The 21,536-nt window shown below is 44.1% G+C and overlaps 1 protein-coding gene and 1 long non-coding RNA gene across 7 annotated transcripts in view; one reads left to right on the forward strand and one right to left on the reverse strand.

Annotated features, from left to right (window-relative positions):
• Window positions 1-21,536, reverse strand: part of LOC310709587 — a 479,424-nt gene that overhangs the window by 387,403 nt on the left and 70,485 nt on the right. The gene's annotated exons all lie outside the window — the stretch shown is intronic.
• Window positions 1-21,536, forward strand: part of KIF21B (kinesin family member 21B) — a 65,520-nt gene that overhangs the window by 8,604 nt on the left and 35,380 nt on the right. For all 6 annotated transcript variants that reach the window (XR_014527577.1, XR_014527578.1, XR_014527579.1 and 3 more), the window contains exons 2-4: window positions 15,887-16,109; window positions 19,691-19,873; window positions 21,096-21,245. Coding sequence is in view for 3 of the 6 variants with exons in the window: in XM_083509369.1 (XP_083365495.1) it covers window positions 15,887-16,109; window positions 19,691-19,873; window positions 21,096-21,245 (556 nt within the window). In the remaining 3 variants the exon portion in view is untranslated. The remainder of the gene's footprint in view (window positions 1-15,886; window positions 16,110-19,690; window positions 19,874-21,095; window positions 21,246-21,536) is intronic.

A 21,536-nucleotide genomic window follows, 5' to 3' on the forward strand; every position in this document is an offset into this window, starting at 1 on the left:
CATACCAATTGCCAGAGATGTGTGCTTTCAAGAAATAAAAATTAGAAAAATTAGATTGGCCTCGGAGCACTTCCTGAAGTGTCTGAGAGCTCTTGTCAGAGCTGAGGAGGGCCAGGAAATGGAGCTTGTGAAACTGGGGGAAGGAAGTAGATTTCTCAAGTTTATTTAAACCCTTGCAACCTCCAGACCTCAGCCACTTCTGTAAACATTCTTGCTGAAGCATGCCATGTCCTTGATCTCTCCAAGAGATGGAGCCCCCTGCTGCTAATAACACTGCCCCCTCCCTCCTCATGTCTTACTCCAGCATATGCCAAGTGGCTTTTCCTTTTTGTAAGGGGCGGGGGTGAAATGGCAAGTTTTCAGTACCAACCCCTTTGGGGCAAAAAGCAGGAGTATTCCATAGGAATTGGTTTCAGATGATAGCTTGCCAACTTGTTAATGGCGCTATGCTTGGTGAAAGAACACAAAGTGTGCCCCCCACTTCCCAGTAGCTCCTTGCTCCCACGCTGCCAGTATTTACTCTGATGTCATTCAAGCCTCAGGAAGACGTGGAGGATGTAATTGGCGGGTATAGATGGAAGTGGGGGAGAGGGAGTGAAAATGCTGGTTTCTTCCTAAATAGGTGTGTCCTCAGTATAAATAGTCTGTTTCCACAGGGCGCAGGGAAGGTAGAAGCTGTTGCTGTCCATTATATTGGATTGCTTTATGGCAGAGTAGATGCAGGAAAAATAGTGGGGAGAGATGGAGGCAGAGAATATTAATTGCATCATTTTCTACTGATATCTAATCCTTCTTCACTAAATTCTTTGCCATGGTGATTTCCTTGTGGCAGAGAGTTCCACAGTTCTCTCAAGCTAAGTCAAGGGATTGGAAGTATTGTGATCCAGCCTCCCCATTTTAAGCAGAATTGCTGATCCAGAGGGTCTAAGTGTAGAAGGGTTTGTTTTATTTTATATTTCACCCCAGCACATCTCTCTCAAAAGTATCTTTAGTTGTCTGCTGTTATTTATCCTCCTTTCACACTCTAACTTGTTCCCTGTTTCCACTGCCAGTTTATTTCGTTCCTCTTCCCTGGCTCCATTTAACATTCACTTCTTCCTCTTCTTTGACAGCTTGGCAGAGTGAGCATCCCCTTCACCTCTATTCCCAGTTTATTATTATTTATTAAAATATTCAACTTTTGTCTCTCTGACTTCCTTCAGTGGCCCCTTTGACTCCTTCACCTCAGAGGAGGCGGGAAAGGCTTCCTGGCTCAGTAGGAGGCCAGCTGTGGTTTGTGGGCATGTGTGTGAAGCAGAGGACCCAGAAGTCTCAGCAGCTGCTCCCGGGGTCTTCTCCTTTTCACCTCCCACATCCACTTTGACTCTTTTACCTCCCTTCTTCCTGTTCCTTTCCTGGCACATTATCTATTTTCCCCTTGCTACGATTTCTTCCATTGCAAATCTGCATGCTACACTCTCACTCTTGTCTCCGCTGTTTAACCTGACTCCTGTTCCCAGGCATGCTCATGCACTGCACATGCAGGGAGCTGCTGCTAGGGTGCATCCAATCAGAAGGCTGCAGCATGACCAGGGGATAGGCTGTGATGCTAATGCTTGCTTGATGGTCCCTGGCCCACAGTTTAAGAAACACTGGCTTAGCATAGAATCATAGAATAGAATCCTAGAGTTGGAAGAGACCACAAGGGCCATCGAGTCCAACCCCCTGCCAAGCAGGGTTCTTCATGTTTCCATGGGTTAAACTGGTGTGTAAAACTGATTGTAGCTGGTGTCAGTTTTGCAATGTGCATTGATGTTCCTGCTATGTTCTGGCCTTGGAAGGTTGAGGATTTTAAAAAGGTTTTTAAACGTAGGTTGGATGGTCACCTGTCAAGGATTTTTCAGCTGTGATTCCTGCATTGTGAGATTTGGACTAGATGATCCTTGTGGGTGCCGTCCAGCTCGGCACTTCTATGATTCTGTGACCGTGTTAACAACATGCAGCAGAAATAGTGAATGAGGCTCAAAAGCACATTTAAAACATTGCTTGTAAAGATGGAACCTGCACAGGATGGGAGCTGAATTGGAACAAAGAAACCGAGGGATCAGATATTTGCAAAGCATTTTGTAGCTGTCATATGGAAGAATCTGTAAATACCTCAATGTTTTGGATGAGAGGCAAGTTGTACCCTTCCAGTGCATACGTATGGTACGAGGGAGCAGCACAAGAATTGTCCTCCTCTGTATGGCCGGAGCTGCCCACCTGGAAACCACTTTGGTACTACAGCATCATGGCATTCTGAAGGAACCACCTAATGAGAAACAGAAGCATCTTTTAGGTATTCTGGCAATAGGTTGAGGTCTGCTTTTCCAGCAGTATTTAATCCCAGGATCCTGCTGCAGCAGTTAAAGGCCCAGCACCATGTGGATGGAGCCAGCCCTTGCAGGTTCTTCTCATGCAATTGTTTCCTTGCCAAGGTGGGAAGAATGAGTGCAGTGGGCACTAGTGGTGCCAGACCTTTAAAACATTATAGCAGTGAATTGGAATGAAGCCATGGAGAAACATCTCTCCACAATGCTGCTGGAGCATCTCAGGTGTGCCATAATGTATGTGGGATCTACACTTGCATGCTTGTCAGGTATGCAAAGGATAGCTTGGAGGGGATGACAATCCTGAATGGAGGAGTCTTATCATGGTAGCTTCTTGGATGAGACATTATTTCTCTGGCTTGGGAGGCATATTATTGCCTTGGCTACAAAGCTGTCAGTTGGAGTAAGCATTGCCAAGGGGATGGCGCTGTCTAATACAGTACTTACCCCGTGTGAAGGGATGTAAGTGCTGCTATTGGCTAATTCTCAGCACAAATGGGGCCTTTCTTCCTAGGGTTTTGGAAGGCCTGATGTCATGTCAACAAGATTTCATTTGGCATCACTGAATCCGTCCATGCAAGAAAGACACAGTAGGAGCTAGCAAAGGACAGCAGGCTTGTGTGCTCAGCTCTGGAACTTTCATGCAGTAACCAGCAGAGCTGATGCTGCTGTTCTTGAATGGCAGGTGGGATTGGCCATTGGATTGCCATTAGGAATAGGTAGGAATATGGATCTGTGAGAAAGTATGTAACAAGAGAAGGAATTGGGGTGCCGTGTTCTGGGCTGTGGTAGCCAGGAATGGCTGCAGAGATCAGGTCTGCTGCCACTAGAAAAATGAATGGGAACAATGAGAAATGTACCTGTTCATCAGTCTGTGCTTTCATTTCAAAACAAATGAGATTAAACTCTCAACTGTTTATCTGATGCTCTAATGCATGTACTGTATCATTGTAAGATGCTTTTTTACTTTGTAATCGGCCTAGAAGTACATTGGTTCATAAATAAACAGTTTGGTTCAATGTTTCATTCATTCTGATACAATGATACACATCTCTAGCTTTTCATTTCTTTCTAAGTTGTTGCACGGATCTGTACTCAGCAGGGTGTTTTTGGAGCCCCCCAAAATGCAAAACAAATAGTAATAAGAATCACAGAATTAAAACCGTTAAAATTCAGCATACACTAAAATAAAGCTCCTCCAAATGCTTTCTGAAACAATAATTCTGCCTCATTTGCAACACAAAAAGATGGGGGGAGTGTCATTGGGGTCCACAAGGAGGGCAAAGGGAAGAAGTTGCCCCCCTGAATGGCCCCTCTGAATGGCTAAAACTTTAGCTCTGCAGTTTTCTTTTTTAATGTCAGTTTCTAGCATTTGTAGAACCTGAAATATGAGGCAAAATGAACAAGCACTTTTCTTATCTTTTGTGTGTGTGAGAGAGAAATAAGCCTGCTTCCCCCTTTCAGTGTCTGACTTTGATTCCCCCTTCAAAGATTCCCATGAGCCCCTGGGTTGGGTATATATTCCTGCCATTCCTCTATTTCTACATGGTCTATTGCTGCATGGCTCAGGCTGCATTACCTATTTGTAGCAGTGCAGAATATGGTAATTTGGATCGGGTCTCCCTCACTTTTCCTTCTTGCCTCTCCAGTTTCTGTCCTGGAGAACTGAAGACTTGTTTCAGGCTTTATATCTGAGCAGGGCATGGCAACACAACCAGGGAGATGTCCATGGCATCCACACCCCAACATTCCTGTCCATTCCACCCTTGTCCTTCTTGCCTTGCCTGGGAAGGTCTCAAGCCTCCCAATGATTAGGAGCCCTGTGATGTTACTGGGACCCTGGTTGTGAGGAAGCTTCTTATAATGGAAAATGTGCTTAGCACCCCACTTCAGACATTCCAGTTCAATGCAAGAAGGTCAGTGGTGGAGAGGGTGCTGCTGCCCCATGCAGGGATGTGTGTGAGGAAGCTGGCACGCACTGCCCCTCACTCCCATTCATGTTTCCGTTCCCTCTTCAAGCATCATGCTTCAAGCAGGGCTCTAATCTCTTTCCCCATCTGGCAAGCTTCTTTCTGTAGGAACCAGAATGGTGTTGACTAGCATCACATTCACAAAACTGCCTCCCCATCCGCTTTGTCTAATTTTTCTGGCCCCTATGCAAATGGGACTGTCATGTTTGAAGAGTGTGAGTTCCAGTGGTGAGAGTTATGAGGTTAGTTCCTGCCTGGGCTGAGCTTCAGACAGTTCTGCTTTTCTTTGTGCTAAATCTCGCCTTGAGGGCTCTGAACATGTGATACAAATAAAGGGAATGGATTGATGACAGTTACCATTCTCGTCTCTGGGTGATTCCTCTTGTCATGTTTTCTGCACAGTGAAAGTTATGTCAGACTTCTAGGCTGCAGTCCTACACACACTTATTTGAAACATAGTCCTGTTGAACTCAGTGGGGCTTACTTCTGCCTATACATGAACAGGATTGCACCACAGAGTTCTTGTGCTTTTCCATGAACAAGGTGGGTTCCATTAAAAACAAAGTGGACCTTTTAAAAACATGCTTAAGCACAAGCACTTAAGATCGGTGAATTCCTCTCTACTAGGAATGTCCAAAGTCTATTTCGGGGGGCCCAGTGGTCAATTTAATCTGGCCCCCATGGCAGTATATGTCCAGGGGTAAAATCCTAAAAAACCCACAACAACTTTGGGGGGAAAAAAAAAGTTCAACAACTTAAATCCTAAAAAAAGCTCAGCCCTCACTCATATTTACTTCATCAAATCTGGTCCTCTTTGAAAAAAGTTTGGGCACCCCTGCTCTACACAGAATTCCCTTTCACCCTGGCATTGTGATGACACACCAGGGCATTTGTCCCAGACATAAAAGCTTTTAGCAGCATGGTGGTGCACAATTTATCCCAGTTTAGTTATTTTGGTATTATTTATTTTAAAACATTTCTGTGTTGCTTTTCTGGACGAAGACCTTCCAAAGTGCTTTGCAACAATAAAACAACACTAAAATAAGTGTTACCAGTACACTTCAAAACAATAAAACTCATTCATATCCTCCACAACATAATCCAGTCCAGCAAATGGGACAAAAATTACTTGAGGGAAGACCACCTGAACTACATAAATCTTTTGGGGGTCCCCAAAAGCTTCAAAAAGCTGCCACACAAAAGGCCTTGTACCACCTCACAGACCTAGGGTGTGTGGGTGTGTGAACACAAGAGGGCCTCTGGTTGAGATCTCAGTGTCTGGGGAGGGTGATATATTGTTTAGTAGGTGCAGTAGATGCTGCTGGGCCAGCAAGTCCTACTTTCATATACCAATTTGTGAATAGTCAGGTGAGGCAGATAGAGCTGTTCAAAAATAAGAGGTGTGTAAGACCAAACAGCACATCATGAGGCAATAATAATTAGAACTTCCAATTCATTTTCTTTTTTTAAAAAGTTGTTACTCACCTGGGGGTGAAGGTTGTTAGGGTTTTGGTTTTATGATCACTAGTAAGTGATACTTAACGCTTTTCCTAATCAAAATCCTGTTTTCCCCACCCCATCCCAGTTGTGGCTCAGAAAAAAAGGGGCAATTTCTCCCAGCTGCATTTCAATAAAAGCAGGCACACACATTGTGGGATCCAATTTCTGATTTCCTGCATATTTGTAATTTAGACCTTTAGGAGCTGCAAAATCTGAAATACAGGACTTCTGTTGTTTTCTACCACATTCTGTGGTAGCAGAATGTGGTCCACAATACATCTTCTGATGGTCTATGAGAGCCAGTCAAAGAATAGAGGAAATGCCTAAGGTGTTTTCTAGAATGAAAAAGTGCAAATGCCAAATTAAAATCAATTCCCTTCTTCACTCTGTTGCAGCAATATTTGAATATGTAAATGGGAATGGGAAAACATTGCTAGGCTTCCACATCCTACGATCCGTTGAGACATTTGTCAAGACATCTTGTTTTAACTGACAAATATCTTAGACATCACGCACATTTACAGTTGGCCCACAGAGAGCTGACAGAGTATGAATGTGGCCCTAAGGTCTAAAAGGTTGCTCCTGATTTAAGGAAAAGAATGAAATTTAAGGTTCATCCCTTTATTCCTCCATAGCTTCTTATTAAAAAAAAATGAGTTGTTAGGGGTAAATGAATGGTTTGCTTACTGTTACCCATATTTGCAGTAGGTGGTAGTTTTTCAGTAATGTTGGTTTGAGTAAAGATGCTGATATCAGTCTTAACTGCTCTTGCTTGTAGCTGTGGCACTGCACTCTGAAGATATATTATCAACTTCAGCCTAGAGAATTCATGTAATACATGTTGTTTAACACATGTACTAAAATGACTGAGAAATTGTCTCTGTCTGTCTGTCTGTCTGTCTGTCTCTCTCTCTCTCTCTCTCTCTGTGTGTGTGTGTGTGTGTGTAAAATACTTTGAACATTCTTAAGGCTAGAGAATACTGTTCACTACTCAGAATCTAAGTGGTATTTTACTGAGTACATAAATTCTTCCATGAACAGGGCCTTTGTCCTGAGAAGTATAGGGGCAAAACTATTAAGGGGAGGGGCAGGATATTTTTAACACAGTTCTTTGTAGTTGTCTGTGGAAGAGAAGTGGCTTTCCTCGCCAGCAGGTTTTGGGGTTGCAGAGAACAGGAAAGCTTGGCTATTTATTCCCTAGCTCTTTCTTCATGGTTGATCTGACCTCCTGGGCTCTGAGGGAGTATCCTGTACCAGATGCTGTCAAAATATTCTGCGTTGTTACATGAAACTAAGGACAGGCCTGGGACTTGGTGTGTGCAAAGAGGAGTTTTACATGCAAATCTAACCCAGATGCCCTCTCCTGGGAGGTATAAGCGAGGAGGCAGTGGTGCTGTGAATGTTGTGCAATTTCTGTTGCTGTTAAATGGGAGCAGTCTTCCCCTTGCAATCGCAGACGTGTGTAGAGGTTAAGCATGTTGTAACCCAGGGTTGCTTCCAGACTGGGAGTTTCTAGAGCTACTAAGCATTGCTCTTCTGCTGTGAGCTACAAGTGGAACTGCAATCGATTACAATCCATACTGTTGACCATGACATAGCCCTGTGGGTGGAGAGGGAGAAAGTCCAGTTCCCCTGAGTGGCCCTTTAAAAACAAATAAATCCTGAGAAATCCATTAAACTCAATTTTTAAATCAGCACCAAAGTACCTATTCATTTATCACTTGCTAGCTATTTTCATGGAAGCAGTTTTAAAAACATATTTTCTATATATTTCAATATTTTAAATATAAATATATGGAAAAGCATTTTAGCACCAACATGTAGTTAAGTTTCTGGAGTTTATGCTACATGTATGTTTCCATTGCAAACATTGTGTGTTTAGGTACATCAGAATGAAATGACATAGAGCTAGGTCAGTTCTGAAATTTGTACTGAGCACAGAATTCAACATCCTGAGGATCTCGGCTTAAAAAATGCACATACCTTTTTCTCAAGGCTTGAAACTGTTTGGCAGTACACCGTGAATGCCTAGGAACTTTGCATGGGGGCTTTGCAGAACTTTCAGTGATCAGGAAAAGGTGCTTCAGTGCTTTGTATAACTCCTTCCCTTCTTAATGGTTGCAAGAAGCAAAATCATTTGCAAATGGTGCTAGTTTTTGCCATTTTGCTCAATTTGTATCGCTTGGGTGACATGATTCAGCAGCTGTTTGCATTAAAAATGCAAGCTGATCAAAACTCATTGTGAAGAATAAGAGCAATGGGCATGTCCGCTTCAAAGATCATAATATAAACAAGATTGGAAACAGACTTTTCTGGAAGAGTTGTCTTCATGGTGCAAGGCAGAATGGATTAAGAGGATCGGGGGGGGGGGGGGAACTAAAGTCAGAGAGACACATTGGCAGTTTTAAGAATATGGGTTTAACTAGGTTCTATAGCCATGCAAGAAAATTTTGCTCTCTTATAAGAGAATGTCCCTTGTAAAGACACTCTTGAGTTGTCCAGTCATTTCTAAACATTGTTAGCATAGATCAGGCACCCCCAAACTCAGCCCTCCAGCTGTTTTGGAACTACAACTCCCATCATCCCTGACCACTGGTCCTGTTAGCTAGGGAAGATGGGAGTTGTAGTCCCAAAACAGCTGGAGGGCCGAGTTTGGGGGTTCCTGGCATAGATGCTTCAGGTCCAGTTGCCTAATAAAATAAATATAGCCCAATACTGATGTGTGGAAAACCCTTAATGTAGCCCTATCCAGTGGAAGAGCAAAATTCAGAAGTCTAGCACAAGACAGGCTATTCCTCTTATGCAACCATCCCAGATTATGCTAGTATCTGCCATTCCTGTTTCCCAGCCTACATTTGGGGTGATAATAGCTCTTCCCGTGATAAATGGGACCCTGAAGCCTCATCATTTGTGCCTTGTCTAATCTATATTTCATGGTAATAGTCCCCTGGTCATGGACATTATGGCTTAAATAGCCTCTTCCTTGATCTTCTTACATGTTGAATTATGCCCAGGGAAGATGGAGCATTTGTTTAAAGGACCTGGCTGGTTCTTGAAGTGTATGGTTCTCTTATGAGTTGCAGTGAATCTGTTGTCTTGCTGTATAATCTGTATTTTAGTGTCCTTAGGAGAGTACTTCATAGCCTTGACTAATCCAGGCAAAGATTTGGAAATGTACAGTGATTCAATAATATTAGTTGTTCTGACTCCAGCTGTCCCTTATATCATAATTTGTCCTTACATTTGACATGAAGTGTGACACTGGGGAGTGACACCGGAAATTCTGTTCCAATTTGTAAAAATGATACAAATGTGGTTCTGCATGCAACTGGTGCATTTGATAATGGTAACTCAGACACTATATTTGAAGTTGGGAGTGGGAGCCCTGGCGATGGCAGTGCAGAAAAGTCCAGGGGCCTGTTCCAAATACAGCAGGACTGGCTTACCACAGTTTTAAGTAAGTGAAGTAATTCACAAATCCATCTAAAGAGGGGCACCCCCTACCCCATAAGACTTTTAAGTCCAAAGTCCCAAATTACCTAACTGTACCACTGAATGAGAGCTGCTTTATAGATTGCAGAAGCTGCCCTGAGTGCCTACTTCAGAATTTCTCCGCTTTTTATAGTCTGTGTTAATTGGAAGCATTTGTGAGTATAATGCCCTGTGGAAAGTAGGCTGCTGAATCCATATGAAGCACTTCCTTTCCCTAAGGTTGTGAAAATATCCTGAAAGAGAGATCTTTTGAGGCCTTCTTTTCTGTAATGCAGTGCCGGTACAGTGGTACCTTGGTTTAAGAACAGCTTAGATTATGAACAACTTGGATTAAGAATGCTGCAAACCCAGAAGTAGGTGTTTTGGTTTGTGAACTTTGCCTTGGAAGCAGAACATGTTTTGCTTCCTGTTGAGTGTGTTCCATTTGTAAATTGAGTCCCCGGCTGCTATAGGAAAGCACGCCTTGGTTTAAGAACGCTTTGGTTTAAGAATGGACTTGCAGAAAGGATTAAGTTCGTAAACCAAGGTACCACTGTATAGGATCGATCAGGGTTAGTATTATTTGGCCTTCAAGGACGCCCATAAGCAGAGGCCTCCAACAAGCCCCCTAGTGTAAAACTGGCAGGGGTAATTCAAAACAAAACACTAATTTCCTTCTTTTGTATCCAGCTCCCCCCTCCCCCCAGCTGTGTACATTTGTTTCTGTTTGAAATTTGAATCCCTTCATAAAGTCTTGCCTTACTCTGCCCTGTCCAGGGGCCTGCCTTTCGGAGTAGTGGTTGTAGACGTCTGCAGGCCGGTAATGGCAAAATGATGCCGATTTTCTACAGCCGGTTTTAATGAGGAGAATGTCTTTTATTCTTGCTGCTATTGGAAAGGCTTCCCTCATTTGGGCGAAGTCCAAAATATTTATCCATTTATAATAATAAAAAATTGTACACTGCAATTTCATAACATCAAAGCAGTCTACATGTATAGTCTGCATGTATTACAATGCAATAAAAACCACACAAAAATTAAAACAGATCGCCACCTGACTTTTATGGGAAACATGTTTCTTAATTGTCTGCTTAAGCCTGGTGGCTTGATGTAGGAAATTGTCTCTTTCAATCCTAGCTATTTGATACAGCTGGAAATGTGGGATTGTTTTCTTCACAGAGTAATAGCTGCTGGAGCGTATCAAAACTCCTCCTACTACTTGCATGGAGACATGCTAGGAGCATATAGAGTACCCTACCAGGTACCTACTCATGGGAGGAGAGAGGTTTCTAATTTATGTTTAAATTGCAGTCCTGAAAGTTAGTACTGTATGGTTTATTAACAAAGTCTTCCTTGCTTGCTGACTTGTATATCAGCATAATGCCTTGTTGAAAAGCGCTTGGTTCCTTGAAAAGTGATAAAAGATAAGGCTGACTCTTACCAAATAAGGAATTCGTGACTCCAGGCTAGATGGAAATTCACAAACACACTGAAAAATCTCCAAAAGTATGCTTTGGCATTCCCTGTACATAGCTATGTCTGCCACTGAAAGGTCTAATTTTCGTTCCCATAAAGTTGAACATTAGCTAGATTTTGTATTGCAGATATATCAAGAGAAGTATGGTCAGCACAACTCCCTGTGTCGTTATCCTCCATAGTGTGGATTGGTTTCCTTCTGTTTCACTCTCTCTCTGTGTGCTTTGTGATGGGAGGAGGGGAAGGTGTGATGGAGAGGGGAAATAAAAGCACATGGTCTACTGAGCTATATTCATTGCTCTGGCATGATGCAACCCGTGCTTTTTCTAGACTCTTCCTTCATTACGTATGCTCTTAGCAAAGGTGCTTGAAAGTCCGGGCTCTCTCTCGGTACTTCCACTACCCATTTCTTTGATGAAGTCAGAAATGGCTTCCTACAGGCACTTTCAGGATAGCACTAATGCTCTTACAGAAGAGCTAATGGTCTCTCTCAAGCTGAGTAGCAAGAAAAAGCATTTGCTGATTGAGTCTGATAGGCTCAGGCTTTTCTCCAATTACTTGGGCTTTCTATCCATGTCAATTAGGTACTTAACTTTGAAATTGTTCTAGACTGTGCTTCTCTGCTTCCTAAGTTTCTAGTTCTCAACAGCTGCAGAATAAAACAGGGAAATGAGCAGCTTATGTTGATAACAAGAGTCCCCAAGTTATCCTATCTGTTCTGACCAATGCAAGAAAACCCTCTGATCTGACTGGAAAGCAAAGGAAGGGAGACGTCCTCCATGGTGGATCATGAAACAGTGAGCCGAAGCTCTTAATAAACTCACTCACAACTCAGGCTGTTCATTACTGGCGGGCAGTTGCTAGGCACAGCGCTGTACTAGCCGTATGTGAGAAAGAATCTGATCTCTGTTTTTAGCAGGGATAGTTTTAGGATGCATTCTGCTGTCAAAAAAAAGATTAGGACAGAGTCTGGGCTGACAGGGAAATAAGAGGACAGAATCCTCTCTGTGGGGAATCTTCCTGGATCAGACATTTCTATGTAGCGAGGCTGCCAAGGAGGTGGGGAAGGGGGAAAGCTCCTTCTTGGCCTCAGGGCTGTGGCTTTCACTCTTAAGACTAGAGCCCATTTGTGCTTTGGATGCCAGCCCAATTGGTTCCCCTCTCTATAAATGTTGGCTTTTGCTGATGGAGCTAAACAGCCAGGCCATTGTGTGTGTGTCGGGGCCACTGGAGAAACTACCCGAGTGGTGTTTTGTATAGTGTGTCAGTGTGTGTTCCCTTTTTGGGTTGTCTCATTCCCTCCTCCTGCTGCCGAGACTCAGTTGTCATGGCAATCATGTCATGGGGGCTGCTGCTTTTCCATCCTGGCGGCACAGAAAGGCTCATATGTAGCCTACCCAAGGGAGCAGCCCCACCGTTTCTGAACATCCTTTGCAAAGTGGACGTGGGCTTGCTGGCACATGGTAAACCTCTCGCTAGAGGTTGCAGTCTTGTGACTGTCAGTGTCAGACATACCCGATGCCACCACACTCATGGGCTTGACTAGAGCCCCAGATGGCAATGTATGCCTCTTCCACAAAGCATCAGATCTGGTGTTCTTGGCAACTTACCTGGCTCTGAGGAGAGGAGGCTGAACACAGGTTTGCACAAAGAGCATCTCACTGAAGAAAGTTTCCATGTCTCTCACCCAGTTGTTCAAAGAGTGTCTCTGTTGGTGGAAATACCAAAATGAAAATTTGCCATTATATAATAATAATAATAATGGAAATCAAGCTTCTTTAGAAATAAATAATTATTCGTAACAGAGGAAGTGGCTTGTTAGCATCAGCAATTTCAAGAGATGATAGATGATGCATCGCTTGATGATTCGGGTGCTAAAAGGTCAAAAAAGCAATTGCTGCCAGGACGGCTCATCTGGGTTTTGGTTTCATGCATTCTAGTTTTATAGGTCAGGAATATGACATTGCCAAGAATTCTTCTCTGGTGAAGCAGACAGTGCTTCTGCCTAACAACCATATACTATGTGTTTGTTTTGTTGGTACACAGTTGCAAGACTGCATGAAAGGTGAGCTGCTAATTGCAGGACTCAAAAGTTTAGAGTGACACTAAATTGGTGGTGCTCCACCCCATGGAGTAGCACACACTTCCAGTGATGGGGTGCTATCCATTGTCATCTGCCCCCTCACTCAAAGCAGCTGTTTATTTGTCAGTCAGGTGCCTACCTTTGCCAATGAGAGGTTGCTTTTTGAAGTTGGGCTTGGATAACTTCAGTTGCTGTGGGCCAGGCAACGAGCTTAGTGCAAAGCTTTCCTCGCTTGATCTTCATGGAAGTGTTGTAGCTCAGTGGTAGAACTCATGCTTAGCATGCAGAGAGTCCCAGGTTCAATCCCTGGTGTCTGCAGCTAGGGCTGGGAAAGGCTCCTGCCCAATATCCTGGAGGGCCACTGTCAGTCACAGTCAGTCAGCTTCCTATGACAATGAGATACCTCTCTAATTCTGGCCTTTTCTAATTCCTATTGACTGCTAACAAGTGGGTTTTGAAGTCTTTGGAAGATACCCTTTGGGGTTTTGTGTCAGACCCTGAAGCTGAGAGAGCCGTCTGCATGTACCGTATTTTTCGCTCTATAACACGCACCCGACCATAACACGCATGTAGTTTTTAGAGGAGGAAAATCCGTAGGCATGCCACCCGTAGGCATTCCCTCCATAACACGCACAGACATTTCCCCTTACTTTTTAGGAGGAAAAAAGTGAGTGTTATGGTGCAAAAAATACGGTACATGATTGAGATTGGGTTGAGGCTGAGGCCCCAACACCGTCTTGAGGGCAATGCTTAGAAGACCTTTAAATCCTACCACATCTCCTCACCATTTCTTAATGAAGAGGTAATGGCAGATGGCTCCACAGCAAGGGTGTTAAAGCAAGTCCTGGCATGACCCTCGTTTTTGTCTAATACTTCCAGCCCACATGCAGCAGGGTTAAGCTAGCCAGTTGGTGAAATACCAGTTTATTTCCCCCTCCTGCTAGGAAAAAGGGACAGCAGCTTGGCCAAAGGGCTTGGAGTGGAATGAGCCGTCAATGGGTCTTTTCTAATGCGGATTTGTGAGGTCCTTGTATTGGATGAATAAAGCCTATTGTGCCTGTGGCGCTCTTGTGTTCACCAAGCTATGACATAACAGCTCAGAAGGGTGACACCTGCCAGGTCATGTTAGTGCTATTACCAGTCACCTTGTGACTCGTTAAGCCTGGGTTACATGGAGTAATAGCTTAGCTGCTTCCATCTCTCTAATGCAAAGCTGCCAGTTCTTCTAGGTGCAGGTGGTGTAGGGTGGTGAACGCTCTGGGATGGCGGGGTGGGTTGAGGTAAAGGGGGGGCATTAAACAGCCTTTTGAGACAGCCTTATCCTACTGGATATGTTCCCCACCCTCAGAGCCTAAGCCGGCCTTCATCAACCTGCTGCCCTTTGACTCTAAGCCATTATTGATTTTATGATTAACAGCCCATCATGGAGATGATTTCCTAGCAGCTACAGCCTTCCTAGTGAACAGCTCGAAAGACCACAACCTGTTGAATTAGATTCATTTTGTCAAAGGTCTTTTGGATCCCCAGCAGGACTTTCTGACATTATTTTATTTTGGCACAGTAGGCCTCACCCCGATGTGGCACCCCACCCCATTCCATATCACAAATGGATTTTGAAACTCCCCTGAATTTTGTAAGTGGCTTCTGTGCGGTGCTAGCTTTTGAAGTTCCAGGAAGCAAAAGTCCAGAGCCTTGGTTCTGAGCACAAACACCGCATGGTCAAAGCTGAGCAGGATCTGTACAAGTAGCAGATGTAGGAAGGAGCTGCTTTGTTCCCTTTTGGGCACCAGAATGCAAGGCAGTTTTTGTTGTGTCATTTCCTTTTGCTCTCCCGAGTGCCATGGACAGGATGGGATGTTTTAATTCTCCCCTCTTTCCCACACCCCCTTTCCTGGAGTCCATGGTAGAAAATACTGATTTCCCCTTCCCTGAGATAACACATGAATCACTGTATCTATCTTGTCTACATTTTGATCTTTGCATAGCAGTGTAACAGATGCGCCTCCTGCATTTAAAGGCCTTTAGCCCTTCTGTTAAAAATTCCTCCTTTCTGCATGCACCTCTTCAGTGTGTACACCCGTGTGCAGCTATATATAGCATGTCAACTGAGATTAACGTTTCATGTCTCTAGTAGCCCCTGAAAGCTGATAAGTCTTTCAGGTTCCACAGGACTCTGTTTTGGGTTTTTTAAAAATAGCAAATTGGCTAGTCCACATTACTAACATAGTGCCAAGCTTATATATGGCACTTTGTTAACTACTTAGAGGTTTGTTTTGTTTTGTTTTGTTTTGCCTGGAAATTAGTCAATACATTCTCTGTTTTTAGATCTTATAATGATTTATGCTGAAATTGTTCAATTATGGTTGTGTACTTTTTGATATGTTTCCCTTATTGCTTATGACTACTTTTGTTTGTAATCATGTAAATCATTTCCCGTTGTAAGCCACCTTGAGCATGATTTTAACTGTGGAAAGGCAGCATGCAGATTAAACTACAGTGTTGTTGATGACATATTTCAGAATTTGTACACTAGGGATGCACCATGAGAATCTGTTTACTTGGATTCAATCAATATTAATTTTAATATGCCCCAAATCCTCTGTGGTGTTTGTGCCCTGGAATAGCTACTGGATGTGACATCTCACTCCCTAATGAATTCTTTAGTGTTGCTGCAGAATTGGTTGATGCACATACCTCTTGTTGCCTGGACGGAGAGAGTTGTGTGTCTGACCACACCCAGTTTTGTCACTCATACCATGGATATGCAGCCTCAGGAAGGTTGCCCATGAAGGAGTTGTTATTATTATGATTATCATTGTTATTTATCTGTCAATGTCACCCTGACAGGTTGGTGACAATAATTAAAGCACAGTGTTTAAAAACTTCCAATCAAAGAAAGAAGATGGGTCCTAAGTATATACATCTCAGGTGTCAACAACCAGGGTTTATCAGACTTTCGGCTGATAAGTGTTCCCCATCCCTGGCTTGCGAAATAAAGGGAACTTGTCCTCACTCCTCCCCCTCCATTTTCTCTCCAGGATCCGTCCTCAGATGCCAAAGGAGAAGATAGAAGGATGCCACATCTGCACATCAGTGACACCTGGCGAACCCCAGGTGCTCCTGGGAAAGGACAAAGCCTTTACCTACGACTTTGTCTTTGACCTGGATACGTGGCAGGAACAAATCTACACGACCTGTGTGAGCAAACTCATCGAGGGCTGCTTCGAGGGGTACAACGCGACTGTGTTGGCATATGGCCAGGTAGGTGGCTCCTTTACCGTCTTCACAGTCTCTGCCAGGAGCTGTTCAGAGTATTTGTTGCCTTTTCAGGTTTATCATCTTAATTTAGCATGGAACAGTCATGACTGTTGTCTGCATTGCTGACAGTTAAGGGAAAAGCTGAATTTATTCTGGGGGGTCAGATTATGGCTGTGTATACACCAAACAAGCTTCCACCCAAAGAATTCTGGGAGCTGAAGTTTGTTAGGGGTTCTGGGAGTGGTAGCTCCTTGGGGGTAAACTATAGTTCCCGTGATTCTTTGAAGGGGACCATGTGCTTTTATTGTATGGTGGTTACTAAGCCTCTGTGCACTTAGATCTTTTCCTCCTTTCAACCTTTCAAACTCAAGGTGGGGTTCCCAGGTAGCCTGCCATCCAAGCACAGACCAGCAAAGTTGCTGCATCACATGCCTTCATACCGTATTCTAGAATTCAGTGGGTGCACATCTAAACCTCTTCAGAACCCTACAGGTGCTTCCTGAGGCCAAATTGCCCAAAGATGGAACCATGTTTTCATGTTTGTGAAATAATTGCTTCAAAGATGGTGGTGGCTTGAGGGGAGGTGGTAGTGGGGAAATGTTTTTTGGGGAAGGGTTGATACTTTGCATTATAAACTAATTTCTTAAACCTTCAGAAAAGGTGAAACCCACTTCAGACACTTGCTTAGAGAAGCAGAACAAGCCAGTGGGTTAGTGGAAGCTGGTACAATGGGATTTTCCCACACGTTACTCTGTTCTCTCCCCAAATCTGCTGCTGGGGTGGGGAGATCCATTAGAACAACATGCAGGAGAAGAAGAGCCTGTTCCATTGCACAAGCAGAAATGCTTGCACTGATGGGAAAATCTCTTTAGTGCTACATTGAAAAAGGCAAAAGATTTATATGATCTGAAGAGAAACCAGAGTGCTAAATACAACCCAATGTATTGGTATGACTTGAAGAACCACACTGGGGCTTTCCCAATATTTTTTTTGCCAGTAACCCCGCAAGTTTCTCCAGTATTTAGCTGCTGAAGGCTGTCTTGGTCATAGATATTTATTAAGAGTGACATATGCTGCATCTGAACAGCTGGAACAGAGGTTTTCTCCAGAGGCATGAATATTAATAGCAGCAAAATAGCTCTTCTGACTGCAATTTTTAAAATTGACCTTAATTCTGTAAGGTTGGTGCATTCACATACAGTGAGTGCCTTCTATCACCTTTCAGAGACCCATTGATAACAAAACAAAGGGCTGCTTCACAAAATTGTGTTTTGTTTTTTTTTAAAAATGTGGAGATCACTTGAAGATGTCAGCCTCAGAGGTTTTGTCTTGTGTAATGAGTGAGGAAAGCATACTGTGGTTGTGTTGCTTGATCCCTCTGGGAAGCTGAGCAGATTGAGCCCAATGGGAGATGGTCAACAAATGAGCAGTGGTGACAGCGGGGAGGAGGAGGGCCCACACATGGGGATGCACAGACTTGCCCAAGGACACTGCAATACCTGGAGTCAATGCTGATGATGACAAAAAGCCAGCTGGTAGCTGGTGGACACACCCAATTCATTAGTGCAGTGGTTCAGGCTACCATTTGCATCAGAATGATGCCAACCTTGAGAAGGTAAGAAGAGTCTGCTGGATCAGGTTAGTGGCCCATTTGGTTCAGCTTCCACAGTGGCCAACCAGATGCCTGTGGGAAAACCACAAGCAGGACCTGAGTGCACCAGTGCTGCCCAACTTGTGATTCCTAGCAACTGGCGTTCAGAGGCAGAGGCAGATAAAAAATAGCCATCATGTCTAGTAGCCGTTGATATCCTTATTTTCCAAGTTGACGGACATTAGTACTGCTTCTGGGAGCAATTTGCATAGTTAAACTATTCACTGTATGAAGAAGTACAGTACGATCAATCGTTGTGTGGAGGTTACGTTCCAGAGATGGCACATACATGCAAAGATGTGTGTACTTGAACTGCCCTTGCAGAGCTTCCTTACCTTTCTGAGAAGGCTTTACCCCTCTCCCCTTCCAAACAAGCCAAAGACCTTAAAAACTCTGCACTGGGGAAACCTGATGCAGAAAGAGCTTTTAAAGTCTCTACCTTGTGTGCATTTAATTTGCACAATTTCAGCTGGCAGGACTTCAGCCATGCAAGGTTGAAAATGAAATGTCCTGCTGTCGAAGCCTCTTTCTTTCTTTCTTTCTTTCTTTCTTTCTTTCTTTCTTTCTTTCTTTCTTTCTCCTTCTTAATTTATTTAGTGCCCTTATATATCCCACCTTTCCTCCAAGGAGCTCAAGGTGTTGTACATGGTTCTCCCCACCTATTGTATCCTCACAACAACCCTGTGAGGTAGGTTAGGCAGAGAGACAGTGACTGCCCTAAAGTCACCTAGTTAGCTTCATGGTCAAGTGGGGACCAGAACCCCAGGGTCCCAGGTCTTAGTCCAACACTATAACATATAGCATATTTTAGCCTGGGCATTATATTCTGCTTTTATATCATTTTTTCTATTGGATCATTTCTTTTTCTTCCATATCATATCTCATAGCCATTTCATATCACATTGTTCTTGTGTTTATCCCACTGTTGTTTCTCTCCCTCCCCCAACAATCATTGACTCAGCCTTTGTTGGTTTGCACCCTTCTTCCAAGAGACACCACCTCAGGAGTGGCACTTCAGCTTCCCAAGAACCCTATGAGGTGGGTGAGGCTGGGAAACATTGGCTTGCTCAAGGCCACCCAGTGTGTTTCATAGCTATGTGAGGATCTGGAGCTAGGTTTCCCATCTCGCAGCCCATTGCCCTAGCCACACTGGCTTTCACCACAACCTTGGGAAAGGGTAGAAGAGAATTTGAAATGAACTAATTAGGTGTAAGAAGAGTGCTTTGTAAACAAAATAAAATAATTGCAAATTAGCATGGAATACAATGCTCACTTTAATTTTACACTGAGTTACCTGCCATGGTGATATTATTTCCCTCTGCTCTGCAATAGATATACGTGGACTCTAAGCTGGCTGAATAACCAGGATAAGTATGGGGAATGGAGTGTCTGAACTGGAATTATAAAGTGCAATGAAGGGTTTGTAAAGATTCTGAGTGCTATTTAACTTAAGTTTTATTCAGGTCCATTCATTTCGGTGGGTCTCCTCTGAGTAAAACTTGCTCAAGTACTTCCCTCTGTGTGGTGGGTTTAAGGAGCAGTAGTGGAGAGTCCCAGGGAATCTTCTTCTTCTTCTTTGGTGATCACTTGTAGCCGAGTAAGATTGTCTTCCATAAACACGGTTTTAACAGTGAGTCCGTAAGTGTCTGTGGAGGCCAATTCTGGATCCACACCTCCTTCCACAGTGGGGACATAGTTTTCTGGGCAGGAGTTGATCATAGTGAGGGTTTGCCAAGAGTGCCTTCCTCTTAGCATGTTTCCCCCTTTAGTCCTGAGTTTGAGCATTTTCAAAGCCCATGACACCTTTGGTAAAGGCTGTTCTCCAATTGGAGCACTCACAGGCCAGTGTTTCCCAGTTGTTGGTGTTTCCATTTTTTCACCACCTCATAGTGAGGCTGGGCTCTCATAAAGCATCTCTTCCATTTACTTTTAGACAGGTGCAGGTAAGACGTACACCATGGGAACCGGCTTTGATGTGAACATTTCCGAAGATGAGAATGGCATAATTCCACGGGCCATTACCCACCTATTCTCTGGCATAGAGGAGCGCAAGCGGGCAGCGCAGGAACAGGGTGTGCCAGTACCAGAGTTTAAAGTCAGTGCACAGTTCTTGGAGGTAGGTGCCTTGGTGTCTGTAGGGAGATGGGAGTGTGAGAAGGAGGGCATAAGTTCACATACAGGTATGCCTGAGGCTACTGAATGAAGTGGGCTTTTTAATTTCTTCTTTAATTTCTGCAGCAGTAAGTGCAGTGTGGGACGCGGGTGGCGCTGTGGGTAATACCTCAGCGCCTAGGGCTTGCCGATCACATGGTCGGCGGTTCGAATCCCCGCGGTGGGGTGAGCTCCCGTCTTTCGGTCCCAGCTCCTGCCCACCTAGCAGTTCGAAAGCACCCCTAAGTGCAAGTAGATAAATAGGTACCGCTTTATAGCAGGAAGGTAAACGGCGTTTCCGTGTGCTGCGCTGGTGCTGGCTCGCCAGAGCAGCTTCGTCACGCTGGCCACGTGACCCGGAAGTGTCTCCGGACAGCGCTGGCCCCCGGCCTCTTAAGTGAGATGGGCGCACAACCCTAGAGTTGGACACGACTGGCCTGTACGGGCAAGGGTACCTTTAAGTGCAGTGTAGGGGCACAATTTAATCTGGGTTAACATACAAATTACAGCATGGGGCATGCCTGTACATCCACGAGTAAGTGAAGGAGATTAAATTAGAATTTGCATTTGAAAATGAGGAGGCATGATGCTCCTTCACTCGGGCAGAACTTGGCACGTGCTTCCTTTTATACCACCACTATGCTATCATGCACAGAAGACCCATTAAAGACGTCGCTTGACCTTGACAATGCGTAAACATTTTCATAGAGGAAATGCAGCTGATTCATGCATCAGTCAACAGATCGCAATAATGATGCAGACCTGCTTGCTTTGTTCTGTCTGGGGATGCAGCAGCCTCAGCCAACTTAAGATTTCATCTCTCTGGTAGGCTTGTCAGTGGTGAGAGGAGTGAAGAATTCCATGCTGCTTTTACATTTATTGCTCCAGACGATTATGAATCTCTAGTTCTTCCAGTTTTTCTTCCTGTTACTAGCCCTGTTCCCCATAAAATTGCTGTGATTCAAATTCCTGTTAGAAGAGAATTGCAGATTTGCTGTTGACTACAGAACCAATCTCTCATGCTGTAATCAATAGGGCCAATCTTTAGCTAAATGTCAAGCTCTGCTTTGATCTTCAAGGCACACTGCAAGCCCAAATACCCATTTCTATCATTTTGTACCTGTGGAGCCCTTCATGAATCAATGAACCTAGTATCAATTCCACCCCCCACCCATGTCTTTATTCAGCTGTATAACGAAGAGATCCTGGACCTCTTTGATAGCTCACGAGACCCTGATTGCCGCCACCGGAAGTCAAACATCAAAATCCATGAAGATACCAGTGGTGGGATCTACACCACAGGTGTCACATCACGTCTTATTGGCTCGCAGGACGAGGTACGTGGCCAACTCCTCATACATTAGACCTCAGCTTTGTGTTTCATGTTAATTAGTAGCTACAATGTCTTGATTCCATGTTCAATGAAAGTCCTCTTTAGGCATTCCTGATTGTGGGATTCTAAGCATGTTCAGCCTGCTGGATGGAGCCAACAGGAACAGGGGCATTGGGGGCAGGTTGGGTGGAGCCAGCAGAGACATTGGAGGCAGCGCTGGTGTGTGCAGCTCTACTGGCACTCAACTGTTTATGCCCTTGTGAGTTTTTTGAATGCCTGGAGAGGGCTTAAGATA

Source organism: Podarcis liolepis (genome assembly GCF_965112155.1).
Source record: "Podarcis liolepis genome assembly, chromosome: 6".
NCBI classification, from domain to species: Eukaryota; Metazoa; Chordata; class Lepidosauria; order Squamata; family Lacertidae; genus Podarcis; species Podarcis liolepis.